General features: G+C 37.7%; 1 protein-coding gene across 1 annotated transcript; it reads right to left on the reverse strand.

Moving 5' to 3' along the window:
- Window positions 1-1,028: 1,028 nt before the first annotated feature.
- Window positions 1,029-11,714, reverse strand: slc13a3 (solute carrier family 13 member 3). The gene is made up of 13 exons (XM_037771520.1): window positions 11,510-11,714; window positions 9,101-9,366; window positions 7,464-7,642; window positions 6,537-6,606; window positions 5,708-5,887; window positions 5,488-5,613; window positions 5,163-5,255; window positions 4,961-5,065; window positions 4,724-4,821; window positions 3,732-3,844; window positions 2,488-2,649; window positions 1,295-1,432; window positions 1,029-1,211 (listed from the first exon to the last, which is right to left on the reverse strand). The coding sequence occupies exons 1-13, from the start codon at window positions 11,615-11,617 to the stop codon at window positions 1,029-1,031; spliced, it is 1,821 nt and encodes a 606-aa protein (XP_037627448.1). The 5' UTR covers window positions 11,618-11,714.
- Window positions 11,715-15,624: the final 3,910 nt, after the last annotated feature.

Raw genomic sequence — 15,624 nt, forward strand, 5'->3', positions numbered from 1 at the left:
GACTGGAGTTGTAAAAAATATATTAAAAACATGTTCAGAGCTCAATCTGTCATTGTTGTTGAGGTTAAATGTCTCTCCTGTCCAGTTTTAAAGCGATGGTAGGCAGAATGTTTTTGGCATCATTGGGCAACAATTCCATAATAACCTTTCAGCACATTGTAATTCAGACTTCTGCACCTCCTCATGGCTCTGTTTTCAGGCTTTAAAAAAATCTAGCCTGTGATGAGAGACTTTGACCAATCACAGGTCATTTCAGAAAGAGAGCATTCCTATTGGCTCTTCATTCAACAGAGGCAGCTGTCAATCACTCACAAGTTCCGATAAAACAGTAAAACTAGCGTGGATTGATATTCTGTACTGTATAGAAAGTTTGCTGCGGCTGGCGGGCAGTTCTTGGTATTTCCTCAACAGAGCTCAACATGGCTGCCGGGTCAAAAACTTTCTCATTTTACAGCTAAACAGTACACTACAAGATGTTTCTGAAAACATTTGAGGCGAGAAATAGGCATTACAGTAACAGACTATTGATTCATATTTGATCAGCGCTGACTAGTTTGACCGTTTGATCAGAGTTTGTTAGTGATTGACAGCTGCTCAGAGACGGCAAGGCTCCAGCTCGGCTCTGATTGGTTGTTTTCCTCCGGTCTGTGAAATATTGCAGATGACGTTAGGAGCACCGGAGGACACAGAGGCACATGATTTTTTTCAGATTACCTGTCTCATGCACTACTGTCAGGATATAGTGACCGTTTTATAAAAATAACTTTTTTAATCATATTTGCTCAAATCTCGCCTACTGCTGCTTTAAGAAGGCAGAGAGTAAAATGATTTTGCTTGTTTTTAACTTGTTGCACCATTTGTAACCTGGAGTGTGCTAAAACAGATAGCAACATGAAGTCTTGACACTTGAGTATCATGAACGTATTAAATTCATCATAACAGGTAACAGCTGAAGTTCCCAGACAGACTTTTGTCCCTGCTTAGTGTTAAATCTTAATACAATCTCCTGATACTCTTTGGATGGGTAATCAGAGAGTAGCATTGAGCGACTGAACGGTTGATAGGTGCACATCAGTAATAACAGCAGTCTTGTTGATGGGGTGTGCCCAGTCTGGAAACGTGTCCAAGTCAAACATGGCAACGCCCCACGTGTTTAGGGCCAGAGAGACCGAGAGGATACCCAGGATGTTCATCACAATGCCAGTTTTCACCTGAAAAAGACAGAGCAGTAAACATGAAGACAGGCGATGATGACGGTAACATTATGTTTCAGTGTCTGATGTGAGGATCTTACCATGTCTTTGACCATGAGATGTCCTGTTGCAAAGGCGATGGAGTTGGGTGGCGTGGACACTGGCAGCATGAAGGCATATGAACATCCTATTGTTGCAGGTATCATGAAGTACAGAGGGTTCACTGAGACGTTAGTAGCCTACAGAGACAAAGACCAGCACATTTTCAGGATAGGACGTAAATCATTTCATACCTGGTGGTGCCATTATTCCAAACTTATTTCATATGGAAGAACATTGTTTAAACCCACATAACGTATTATATTCGAGCCAAGATCTAAAGGTTTTCAAAGATACCAAATATGTCGGGCTCAGCTGCAAAGAAAATGTGACGTCTAAATTCTTCTATTTGATGTAAAATGGTGCAGCCATAGAGAAACTGCCTTGTGTTTGACGTCAAATAGGCTGCACAGACTAATGGTACGTGTCAACATTGACGTTTCTGGACGCGAGGGATGGCCTCGCTTCCCAGCATTGGACGTTTGATGGGCTGCCAACAGACACAAGGCACTTGGCACCTGATTGGACGAAAACTTGCCCTCGTGGGCTGCTGGTCGAAACGCAATGCTACGCTACCAGAATGCATTGCACGGCTGCTTATATAGACAATGAATGGGAAAGGAAGGATCCTGTGGACATGTACCAGAGTCACAAAGCCACACGGCTCTGTGTGTGGTCACATATCACCAGAGGTAAGTAGTATGGGTGTACTGGCCATCCTAGCAAAATTTGGGATAGTCATGGTTCAATAAGTTTTTTATGCAAATGAGAACTCAGGACACAGTCACTTAGCCTCCTATACATCCTGTAAACGATTCTCTGAGTGCAGTATAGATACCACGGCAAAGTACAAAAGCCCCAGATAATGATTACTGTCAACAGCTGTTAATATCCAACAGGCTACAAACATAAGAACATTTATTGCAAAAGTTAAACAACTCCATAAGCCTTTGACCAACATAAAGAACAAGGCCGATTCCCTGTCCAGTCCATTAGTTTCCACAGCTTTGTCTTGTAACTGAGTCGGCTCACTGTTATCTTAATCTGTGTGTTACACTATAAACTGATGTGGAACCTTAAGTGTAGTGTAAAGAAACCTTTACAACTCCAACCAAGTCCTATAATGTAGGCATATCATCAACAGGAACACACAGATAAAAAGAGTCTATATGTGTTTAAGTAGAAGCAGCCTTACCAGTTCAATAATGACGGGTAAAAATATGATAATTGTGGCAGTGTTGCTGGCGAACTCAGTGAAACAGGCCAGGAAACCAGCGATCAACATCACAGCTGCAGCGGGTGGGACCTCGGCCAAAGGCTGGAGGTGGCCTCCGATCCAGGAGGCGAGTCCAGACTCCTGCCAAACGCCACAAGATCGGGGTCAAAGGTCAAAGATCAAATCCCAACATAATAAAGCAAAAGTAAAGAACGGAACCAAACAGAGCAGAACAGCACAGAGCCAACAGGAGAGAGGAGAGACACATTTATTACACTGACTTATGACATGTAAACTTTCACTATCTAGAGTCAGTAATCCTGCATTGAGCTGGAAGAAAACTAAACTAAATCTTAAAGGAATAGTTCAACTTTTTGGGATGCCTATTCACTTTCTTGCCTAGAGTTATACTGTATATATATATATATATATATATATATATATATACTGTATATAGGGCTATGTTAGGGCTGTCATTTTATTATAATATTTAATCGCGGCATATAATGGACATGATTGTTCCTAGTTGATTGCGATTAATCGTACATTTTTTATCTGTTCAAAGTGTACCTTAAAGGTATATTTGTCAAGTTTTTAATACTCTTATCAACATGGGAGTGGGAAAATATGTTTGCTTTATGCAAATGTATGTATATACAGTGTGTATTATTGGAAATCAATTAACAACACAAAACAATGACACATATTGTTCAGAAACCATCACAGGTACTGCATTTAGCATAAACAAGTATGCTCAAATCATAACATGGCAAACTGCAACCCAACAGGCAACAACAGCTGTCAGTGTGTCAGTGTGCTGACTTGACTATGACTTGCCCAAAACTGCATGTGATTATCATAAAGTGGGCATGTCTCGTAGGTACCCATAGAACTCATTTTCATTAGCATATCTTGAGGTCAGAGGTCAAGGGACCATGGCCATGCCAGTTTCTTCGCCAAAATTTAGTGCAAGTTTGGAGCATTATTTAGGCTCCTTTGTGACACGTAAGTATGACATGGTTGGTACCAATGGATTCCTTAGGGTTTGTAGTTTAATATGATAGCAGTATCTTTGCTCTATCTTTAGTTTAGCTTTAAAACTGAAAGTTGCGTTAATGTGTTAAAGAAATTAGTGGCATTAAAACAATTATGTAAACACACTTCATATGTAAGTTATGTACATTTAATGACTAATTACAGTGCCCATGTGCCAACATGTTTACCTCACAAGCTTTAGCCATAGCGAAGCCGCCTCCAAGCAACAGAATGATATTCCAGGGAACAGAGTCCTGAGCTTTCTTCCATGTCAGCAGAGGGACATAAGGAGTGTTTGATGCTGTGGAAAAATATGGAGGCAAACAATCAATTCAACATGTTGATATTATGTATCTATTAAAAGCACAGTGTTTTCTACAACATCTCTGCTGTCTGCTGATGCAATATGACATTTAGCATTTTAAAGTAAAAAACTAAGTCACCAATCCGGAGTGTTTTATTTTATGTTTTCACATTTTATGCTTTAATAACTATTTTATTTGCACGTTTTATACATTGATGATTATTTTTTGTTACTATTTTTGTAATATACCCTACAGGTTTTGATTTTTATGTTTTGGTGAGATTTCCACTCTGGTTGAAAATAAAGTTGTATTCTCCTCTATTCAAAAAACTTGACCTACATTGAGAAGGACAAATGAGCCCCATGGTTTTCTTTTTTTTTTACTTGCATCCAGTGGTTTATTTGACCAGCTGAACATAACATACACACTTGCACTCGCACTCGCACTCGCACACACGTGTCTCCAGCACAGACAAAACACGTGCGCACATTTTGTACGCATGCTCACCCAAACAAAAACCCTTAGAGTGTGACAACATAGTTTTGAGAGATTATTCTAATCACAGAAACAGAGAAACTACAGTTTCAGCTCCAGATGGGACATTTACTCAGACTTTCTAATCTACAATATTAACATTCCTCAGCTTATTTTCAGTATTTGCAATAGTTGTGCCAGAGACACGGACTAAATGTCTTTGAGTCTTTCACAAATATTTGGGCATCAATATTAATTTCTGACTCGTCCTGATGCAACGCCACAAACCATTTGTTATTTATACAATAACTTAAATCATATTATCACTGTCATTATATAACTGAAATCAGAGTACATTGTCTGGTAAATTATTAGGATGTGTTGTTAAAGAGCTCACTGACCTTGAGGGTCAAACCACCAGCTCAGAGAAGGTTTCTGCGAGGGGAAGAAGAACAATATGGACACAATGATCACACCAGTGACGGCGTCTGAGACGTACCTGCAGGACAACGAGGAGGGGATCATTAACAGAAGCAGAAGATAATAAGCAGTTGTCTCAATACAAAGATGCTGTGGTCATTTCCAAACAAGAAATTATATCATAACAAGCAAACTACATTCAAATGTGCCTTTCTTACCCCTTTTTAAAAAGCACAGACCAGCCAGTGATAAATTTGGGATCTCTTGTGAACAGCAGAACAGCAAACAATACGAAAAAGAAAGAAATCGCTCCCTCTGCAAAACTGAAAGTGAGCATGTATCAGTAAAAAGGCTCTGTGATAAATAAAAATGCACTCATTCACCCTGCATTGAGATTTGAAGACATACACCAGTTCTCACTTTATGGGCCCTAGTTTTCTGTAATCGTCGTTTATTAGATCCTTCGCTCTGGCCTCTGCCTCGGCTCTCTGGTCGTGTTTCGTCACACACAATCTGTGAAGAATAAATATTTCAAGAAAAGCAAATGAGAGAAGAACATTTCTCCATATTTACGAAGAAAAATTGTAATTTGGACTGTACAATTAACGTTTTCCCTTATATGAAAAAGAAAACACCATGACATTTGGTATTTATTGTGTTGGCTAAAAATGGGATATCAGTTCAAATATTATTTTAACATGAAGTTTCTAAATCTGCAATAAGCGAATGTCTGACACCACATTACCGCGTATTTAATCCCCCGTAGAGAAACGCGATCCAAATCCATGATAAAAACAAGAAGAGAACCATGAGCGGGAAAGCGAATGCGAACCAAGAGCCAAAATTGATGAGGTCGCAGTCTGGATAGTAGCTGTAATACAAAGAGATCATCGTCAAACTGCTGTAAAAGTATTGTTTTTTAATGATGCAAAGTTGTCAGCGTATAAAATGTGATACAAAATAACCTTTTCAGCTGTCCAATCAGGATGAGGTTGGGCGCGGTGCCTGTCAGCGTGGCGGTCCCTCCGATACTGGCTGCATAAGGAATACAGATCAAGAATCCTTTCCACACCTTCAGCTGGTACTCCGCCTCGGATCGGATCTCCTCAGCCGACCTCATGTCGCCCTGCTCAGTCCCATCCGTCCTTTTCAAGTTTTAAGAGACGTGATTACTTTAAATGAACTGTGGACAAGTACATGAACTCCACCAGATTATTTTCATCAAGAGTTTCATATGAGATTGTGTTAACCAGAAAAACTCTTTTTTGGGAAATATGCTTTTTTCTTGCTGAGAGTTAGATGAGAAGATTGATACCACTATCAGCCGAGCACAAAAATGTTCTCAAACTCAAGCCGAACAGTCAACAACAGCTCAAGGTCAAGGGACCCCTCCCTTTGAAAATGGCCATGCCAATTTTTCCTCACCAAAATTTAGCATAACTTCGTTGCATTATTTAGCCTCCTTCGCAAAAAGCTATTATGACATGGTTGGTACCAATGGGTTCCTTACGTTTTCTAGTTTCATATGATACTAGTATCATCACTTGTTTTAGCTTTAAAACAGAGCCCACTACAACCTAAAAATCGCAAGTTGCAAAAATGTGTTAACGGTAATTAGTGGCGTTGAAACGAATTTGTGTTAACGCGTTATCGCGTTATTATCATTGACAGCCCTAATAAGCATATATCCCAAAAATGTCGACCTTCCTTTAAAAAACACCATCCAAACACCATTAGAGTTAAATATTGAAGGATGCACAGGATTGTGACAAATGATCTCAGTGTTTTTCTTACCCGTCTATTGACAGCATTTGTTTTTCCAAGGGCCCTGACGGCACTGAATCCAACTTTACAGGAGACTGACCTGAAAGAAAATGAAACAAAGAGTTTGTATTATGTAGAATAAGCATGAGTCAATCATGAGTTTTAGCTCTTTGTGTGTGTCTGTGGGGGGGGGGAGATATTCAATATTTGACTTTCAGTTCATCCAGCATTCTTAATCACTCACCACTTGAATTTTGATTAACTTTGTATCCGAGGACTCGGTGTATTGGAAAAACTGTACAAAGTTCACATGTTAGGTTACATATTCAGGACAAGTTTAAAATAATACAACCATCTTCACTGCACATTTTGGTACGGATACCTTTTGACAACTAAATTAAACTGGCATTCATTTTTTGGTCATCTGGGTGGCAGTGGAAAATGCTGTAAACATGTAACATTTACATGACCTTATAAAGTACATTTTCCTAGCAAACTGCTTATTTACACATCCAGTGATTATTGAACAATATTATAATTTATTTGGAGTCATGATTCTGACCACTTGATGAATGTAAATTAAAATATTCTCTCTCTTGTAGCTCTGTTTTTGGTTTCCACCAACTCCTGAACAAAATATCTGTCTCTTTAGCTGCTAAATGCTCCAGTATGTTCACCAGCAAGTTGCTAACTTTGTCTGTCTGTCTGTCTGTTTGGTGCTGTGCAGGTAGTGTATAGTGGGTTTATAAGAGCTTTTTGGCTGCCTGTTGCTGCTGAAAGATTTAAGAGAGCGGTGAAAGTGAAACAAAACAGTAAAGTTGTGGGCCAAATAAACAAAAAGATGAGCCAAAAGTAGCACTGAGGGAAATTTCAGCCATGTTAAAATAAAAATATTGATTAGAGCAGCTTTAAGTTAACAGTCATCCCTCCAGTCAGGTTTAATGCCATACAACGTACCATTTATCATATCATTCTCAGGATCCTCTGTGGACTTGCTCTTCTTTTTCAGGGTCTCCAGGTCTCCAAACAGACTCTCCAGGATGGCGTTAGCGATAGGGAGCATCATGGCGGTGGTGGCGGTGTTGCTGAGCCACATTGACAGGAAGGACGAGGTCAGCATCATTCCCAGTATGAGCCTAGGAAAATAATTCAATCAGTTAGATTAATCACGATCATGGCTGCTGACTTGGAAGATGTTCTTTTTGGAATAAGGAGCACTCTCACTTACAGAATAAAATTGGCGATATTCTATATTTTCTTCAATAAATTCCATGAAAAGTCCAAAAACCAACAATGTGTTAGTCTGTTTCTCAATACTTTCTGACTTCCCTACCCTGTCTGTGGCCCAAACACATAAAGACTGAAGATGTTCATCTTTAGAATGGGTTACAGATATGTACTTTTCTTTTTAAACAGTCTACAGTATATCATTTCCCCAAACAGCTGGGCACTAGTTTTAAGCAAATGTTACTCAAACAGGAGTAAGTCAAGTCAATTGTACAGCCCAATGTCACAAATTACAAATTTGTCTCAGTGGGCTTTACACTCGATATGCACAAGATACGACATTGGTCAATCACAACGTTTGCCGGTCTGTTATTTCATCTTTATAGCAAATCGTTGCTATGTATAATAGACCGTTGCTATGACAGCAGCTCTTATGTCGGCTCTTAGGGCGGACCGTTTTTTGATTTCTTAAGTAAGTAGCCGTGTAATAAGCAGAATAATGTGCAGTTAGCGGGTCATTGTTGTGAAATAAACCCCTTCAGGGCGATGCAAGACCCAATAATTAATAAAAGATCAATAATTTGACACAAAAACGGTCCAGACTGGCTATTATACTTCATTAGCATGCTAACGCCAAACGGCAAATCAGTAATATAACGTTACTTCAGAATTCTTACCTGACTTCTCTGGAGATTTGCTACTGTGCGCCAATCTCTTGCGTTTGGCTTCACTACTTGCCGACAGTGATTTGTGCTACTTTTGAGGCGTGACGATATTATCGTGACTGTACGTTAAATTTGTCGTCTTCTTTTTCTTCATCCTCTGTTATATTTCCAATAAATGCCGGTAGAGTAGCTGCTTTGTGTGGTAAGTTGGAAAACGTGGTTCCGAGTGAGAATAGTTTTGCTGCAAGTATTTATCTAACATAAAAGAATGATGAAATTAAACACAGATAACAAACTATGCAAAGGTCGGCCCTATTGACCTTTTCGGGGCAAGATTGGAGGGGATTGTAGGGATAGGAGTGGAGGAGTAGTCCATTTATAATAGTATGATTGGGGGCTCTAGTGACTATTATCAGCAGCATGTTGGATTGACTCAAAATAAACTAGAGAGCCCATATTCATCATAATAAAAGAACATGTTTCTCAACAGTGTGGTTCACTTAAGTAACTTAAATAGTTTTTGGATAACATTGGAGCTCTGTGGCACAGAGGAATACGATATATCAGGTTTTGGCTACAGAGGCAATACTTGTTAGTAGATCAATTCATTGTTGGTTTTGTTCTTTTCATGAGATCTGTTGAAATAAGACAAATATAGAATACCACCATCCTATAAATGTCTTTCCTGTAAAGTTTTCTCACCAGGCTGGCTTTACTCCGACAATAGTGAGGACCTTCAGGGCGATTCTGCGATGCAGGCCCCACTCTTCGATGGACGACGCCAGCACAAGACCACTGAGGAAGAGGAAATTGGTTTCGAGGAAGTACTGAGGGCAGACTTGTTTGGATGGAAGAATTCCCAGTGTTGGAAAGAGGCAGACCGGAAGCATCGCAGTGACGGCCAGAGGAAGGGTCTCTGTGCACCAAAACATAGCCATCAGCAGCACCACATAAAGACATTTTCCCTCCTAAAAGATAAGCAACGTGGTTGTTAATGTTCAGCCAACAACAAGAAAAAGATATCACCGGAAACAAAAGAAAGCAAATGAACTGTTTCACAGGTGATGGATTATAGGGTGGAGTCAGGTAAAACAGGCCACTTTTTGGTAAATGATTTAAAGGACCATCAAAAGAGCTATGCATGAGATCTAATGATATTTTTTAAAAAAAGAAAAAATAGCATGGGTCTCTTACATATTTATTTCTTAAAAAAATGTGAAAAAGTATAATTGTTTTGGAAATATGAGAGTTAGAGTATCAGCAGGTTCCCTCTTGAGCTACGACACAATGTTCAGGTAAAATGGGCCAATATTTAAAAAAAGAGGGAAGAGGAATTTCATCTGAAATATTTTTAATTTTAACAGTAAACACTAACTATTGTCTTTGGTGTGCCATAGTAACAACACCATAAATACTTTTCATGCAATAAAAAGTTGAACAAATATTCCATTGAATAATGCATTTAAAAAAATAACTGATCATGTAGCTGTGTGTTTAGGTGCATGCTTGTGTGTCAAACATTTGTCATAAACATAAGCCTTATTAGAATGATCATATACATACAGGTACATTCATGACATTTGACCTCTGCATTTAACCCATCCTAAGCATTTAGGAGCATTGTGCTGCTGTGAGGTGCCCGGGGAAAATTACAACATCTTTGACAAAAACTCAAATCACCAAACCATAAATCAAAACACCAAACAACTTTTACATTTCCTGTAGCTACAGGTCTTAACATCTCATCTAGTCAGGTGTTGTTAGGTCTTTTCCTGCGTTCCCTTCAAATACTAATTGCAAAGCATGATTAAAAAAAGATTAAACCTGTTTTGCAGCCTTAATTTCTGTGGAACTTCTGTGTAAAGGTGTGTGTATGTTGCCCATTTTAGCTGAAATTCGTGCCCCAATTCAGCTGACCTGGTTAATCTAAAATGGGGCAGTACCTAAAAGGACTTTTTCCACAAAAATCAATTTTTCTTTTAAAATTTGAACTTTTTTATTTGACAGAGTCAAAACACACACACACACACACAATTTTAAATGGCTGTGATGCTCAAGACTTATCCGACCCATTTTACATGACTACTGTGAGTAAAATAAAATGCATAAAGAATAGTGTAATGTGTGGCATGAATATAATTTCAAATTATAATGGCTGGTTTAATATAAACAAAATATTTAATATAATACATCTTTTTAGATTTAGGTTGTTCTAATTGAGACTAGTGCTACAACTAACATATTTACTTGTACTTAACTTGAGTGTTTCTATTTGAAGCTACTTCATACTCCACTACAATTAAGATGGAAATAGTGTACTTTTTACTCCACTACACCTATTTGACATGCATAAAGAAGCATGCACTTCTAAGATATAGGATGTGGTGCAGCAGGCTACTACTCGGTATACAGAATATCTCAAATTAAAATGCTCTTATAGGTAGCCTATTTGTTAGTGATGAAACACAATAAAAACAGAGTAATATCATATTTTATAATGACTTTGAAAGGCACCATTCTGCATATTGAGTAGCCTATGCCTATTTTTATTTTGCTTTTAATATCAATCAATCAATCAAACTTTATTTATATAGCACATTTCAAACAAGTCAAATGCAATTCAAAGTGCTGTACAGACTATTGACAAAAATGTAGAATGTTAAAAATGGATTTAGAGACGAATGCACACCAAAACAACCAATATAAAAGTACATTAAATAAGAAAACAATAAAAGATAGGTATTTAAGATAACAAAAGACAAATAAAATACAAGGAATTAAAAATAACAATAAAAATAAATAAATAAAAATTATGAAACTACAGAAAATAAGCAGATTGTATTAAAATAATGAAATTTTAATAAAATAGAATAAAAGAGATGACGATAAAATGTTGATTAAACAAAATCTAGTAAAATAAACACTATAATGATATGATATAATGACCTACTTCTGTACTTTTACTTGAGTAATGTTTTGAATTCAGGACTTTTACATGTAATGGAGTATTTTAGACTTTGTTTTACTTTTATTTAAATAAAGGATCTGAGTACTTCTTCCACCACTGAATCTGTGATTATTAAATGAATTATTCATGACAAAGTCACTCACCTTCTCCGGTAGAGTAAAGAGTAAGGGCAGTAACACCAGTGGAGTGAGCAGGAGGATCAGAGGCTTGTGGATGCACCACAGCTTCTTGGACACAACAGATAGTTTCATCTCTGGAGGGAATAAAATGTTGCTTCAGTTTAGAGGAGAAGGAGCTCCGGACTGGATGAGAGGAGCTGGTTGGGACGCACTTTGAAGCCTCAGTGGGAGTTCAGAGAATATTAACTACACGCCTTGGTACAGTTTAACTCCTCGCAGGGTGGTGTCAAATAGCTTGGAGGGGGAGAGTCGGCCAGCAGGTTTTCATTCATGTTACTGGTTACTGTGACCCTACAACCAAACACAGGACTTTCACCGAATTCCGATCAAAATGGTCAAACTAGGCAGCGCTGAATAATATACAAATATACAAATATGAATCAATATTCTGTCACTGTAATGCCTATTTCTCACATCAAATGTTTTCAGAAACATCTTGTAGTGTACTGTTTAGCTGTAAAATTAGAGAGTTTGCTCCGGCTGGTGGGCAGTGCTTGGTATTTCCTCAACTGATCTCAACATGGCTGCCGGGTCAAAAACTCATTTTACAGCTAAACAGTACACTATAGATAGATATATAGATGTTTCTGAAAACATTTGAGGTGAGAAATAGTTACAGTAATAGAATATTGATTCATATTTGATTAGCGCTGCCTAGTTTGACCGTTTGATCGGAGTTCACGAGTGATTGACGGCTGCTCAGAGACGGCAAGGCTCCAGCTCGGCTCTGATCGGATGTTTTCCTCCGGTCTGTGAAATCTTTCACTGCCATTAGGAGCACCGGAGGACACTGGAGGACACAGACTCACATGATTTCTCCAATTGGCTGTTCTAGAAATACAGATTCAGTCCCTTCAGTATGGAAGTTTTTATTGGACTTTATTAGTTGTAACCCACAGAAGACATTCCACAAACGTGTACCATGATCTGCAAATATTTCACTACCCACAAACGTATTTTTGTATTTGTTTTGTGTAAAGTCACATCCACAAAAATACAGGACGATTTGCAAATACACATAATTTACTCTGTAAATACGTATTTTAAGAAGATATTTTAACAAGATAAGAAGATAGATTTGTCTTTTTATTTACTTAAAGCCTAATAACATTGGACGCTCTGTCTCCACACTGTTAAATATCGCGCGGACAGTTAGTTGGTTCTAAAAGAAAACAATGCAATCAAACTGATTTTGTCAAATAAGTTTGTTGTTAAATAAAGATATTCCACGTAGTCTTTCACGTCCAGAAGTCTCCTTAGACTCTACTTCTATAGCTTTAGACCGTAGTTCCGTCAGCTCATCTGAGGGAATGTCGCCACCGTCTGGTGGAGCTAGTAAATGCACCTCTTACTTACAGATTGTTTATACACATCTGCAGCGGTATACCAATTAGACAAAATTACGTAAACAAACAGGAGGGAGGTTGCAAATGTCACATGACCCACAAATGCACAGGAAGCGATCTGCAAATGCGCAAATAGCATTCCACGTGTAGAAATAGATGCACAAGTGCGTGTTTATCACTTTACATGTGCACCTTAAAATATGTATTTACAGAGTAAGTTATGCGTATTTGCAAATCGCCCTGTATTTTTGTGAATGTGTCTTTACACAACACAAATACAAAAATACATGTTTGTGGATAGTGAAATATTTGCAGATCATGGTGCACGTTTGTGGAATGTCTTCGGTGGGTTACAACTAATAAAGTCCAATAAAAACTTCCATACTAGAGCTGCCTACACTGCAAAGCAACCCAAAAAAAGAAGACAGACTTATCAAAAAGAGAGTCTGACAATATCGGCGTAGCGTTTCAGAAATGCAGAGGAAATGTTGCTGATAGTTTTGCATTCTATTTACGGCTGCGGATATCGCTGTGAGTCAGTGATTCTAACCCAATACACTTTTTGTCAAATTCAGCAAATATCTATCAAATATACGTGGAAAATGACAATAAAGTTGAACTTGAACTTGAGCTTGAAAAATGTCGGCTGTAAAACTCGAACTTTGGTTCCTCTGGCACATTCTGTTGCCACTATTCCATCATATACTCTGATCTTAATTATTGCATATTTTAATGAGTTTTCTGATTATAAACATGTAGTAAATTATTGTAAAAGAGAATCAGGCTTCTAGTGTGTTTTAGCCCACACAGTCTGTTAATAGCTATTAATATTTAATTTATTAATCTATTCCTGACTGATCAGAATGTTTGTAATTAAGAATAATTAGACCTTATTTATTATTTATTTAATTTATTTATTGATTACATTTTGAACAGATAAAAAATGTGTGATTAATTCTACGGACAAATGGACAATCATCGTGATTAAATATCTTAATCGATTGATTATATTTAATAATCAATTAATAAATTGATACATTTAAAAGCAGCTAATATAAAGTGTACAACCCACAGACCAGCAACAACCACTCTGTTCGGCCAGCGTGTGTGCTCAGACCAATCAGAGCTTTGAATTTGTTAAAGCAGCAGACAAATGAATTGTGAAATGTCTCTTCCAACAATAAGAAGGCTGTTAATTGATACGTGCTAATTTAAAAAAAAAAAAAAATAATGTTTCATGTTTCTTTAAATGAGGTTAGAAGAAAATTAAATGGAAAATAGCGAGTAAACGGAATAAAAAAAGTAAAACTTAAATCCTTTCCAAATTTAAGGTTGTGATTCCATTTTGAAATTAAATAATTTACTCATCAGAGAATAAGAACAATTTACCATTTTTTTTAATTATTTATTTAACTTTGCTTTTGTTTAGTTAAGTTGTTGTTGTATAATTTAAAAGTATATTTGATGTCATTTATAATAGCTTTTTATAAACTCTGTCGTGAACGTTTATGATTATTCCTCTGGCTCACTCCAAGGAGCATCATATTCCAATTTAAATGATTTAAACCCTGTTTTAATTCTTTGGAATACATCTTGATCCAGTTGATTTGTGATTTTGTCTGACTGTGGTGTTGTTGTCTGAGGTGCCAGTAGGTGGTGATCTGTGCACATTTTTCTCCACTCTAAACTGCTCTCAGTGTGACACCTCTCTGCTTTTATGATCTCAAATCAATATTTTCAAAAAGCAGTGATCCATTTAATGCCTCTCCTGTCTTGGTTTGACTTTGTAAACCAGGAGGAGAACACAGCGGTAGATGCTCACTCACACTGTGATGATTGGTGGGTTTTTCTGCAGGTGTCTGCAGGATAAAAGCTGCTGGATTTCTTCACATCCCCAACGGGCGAAAGTCAATACAGATTGGAGAGCATGAATACAGCATCTCTACATGCTGCACTTCCACCTTCTTAAAGAGGAACTGCACTCACCTCAAGAGGGCTTCAACCATAAAACAAGAAGTGGGAAACTTACAGAGAGTCAAGAGATGTTTTAGAGTTAACGTAACCATGATATATATCTAATAAAGGGTTGTTGATATGGTGTTTTTTGGTGTTTATGTTACCACTTCAGAGTGGTATCATTTTCTTTGAGCACTTGATTCATAACAGGAAATATGTAATGGTGAAAAAAATAAAAATAGGTATGACATGCGCCGGGTGAAAACCACAAGCTGGCTGACACAGTTGTTGAGTTTTATCTTTAAAAGTAAATGTATTAGTTCACATTAAAAACAGCACAATTTAAAACATGACAAATTGTTAGCAGATCAGAAGATTGTTTAAATCCCTTTGCAATGTAAACATGTACATTAAAGCAGCAGTAGGCGAGATTGGAGCAAATATGATTAAAAAAAGTTATTTTTATAAAACGGTCACTATATCGTGACAGTAGTACATGAAACAGGTAACCTGAAAAAAATCATGTGCCTCTGTGTCCTCCGGTGTCCTCCAGTGCTCCTAACGGCATCTGCAAGATTTCACAGACTGTAGGAAAACAAGCAGTAAGAGCTGATCTGAGGTCCGCTGTCCAGTTGCCGTCTATGAGAGCCGGCTGTCAATAACTCGCAAACTCCGACCAAACGGTCAAACTAGGCAGCGCTGATCAAATATGAATCAATATGATGTTACGTTAATGCCTATTTCTCTCCTCAAATGTTTTCAGAATCATCTTGTAGT

This window comes from Sebastes umbrosus, chromosome 6 (assembly GCF_015220745.1).
Source record: "Sebastes umbrosus isolate fSebUmb1 chromosome 6, fSebUmb1.pri, whole genome shotgun sequence".
Taxonomy (NCBI): domain Eukaryota; kingdom Metazoa; phylum Chordata; class Actinopteri; order Perciformes; family Sebastidae; genus Sebastes; species Sebastes umbrosus.

What these genes read in the sequence shown, in the direction of transcription:
- slc13a3 (XM_037771520.1), bottom strand. Translation starts at nt 11,617, where the DNA reads ATGAAACTATCTGTTGTGTCCAAGAAGCTGTGGTGCATCCACAAGCCT. An exon ending in CTATGGCTAAAGCTTGTGAG is followed by an intron (nt 2,650 to 3,731) that starts GTAAACATGTTG and finishes GGCGTTTGGCAG; the next exon opens with GAGTCTGGACTCGCCTCCTG. An exon ending in ATCTCATGGTCAAAGACATG is followed by an intron (nt 1,212 to 1,294) that starts GTAAGATCCTCA and finishes TGTCTTTTTCAG; the next exon opens with GTGAAAACTGGCATTGTGAT.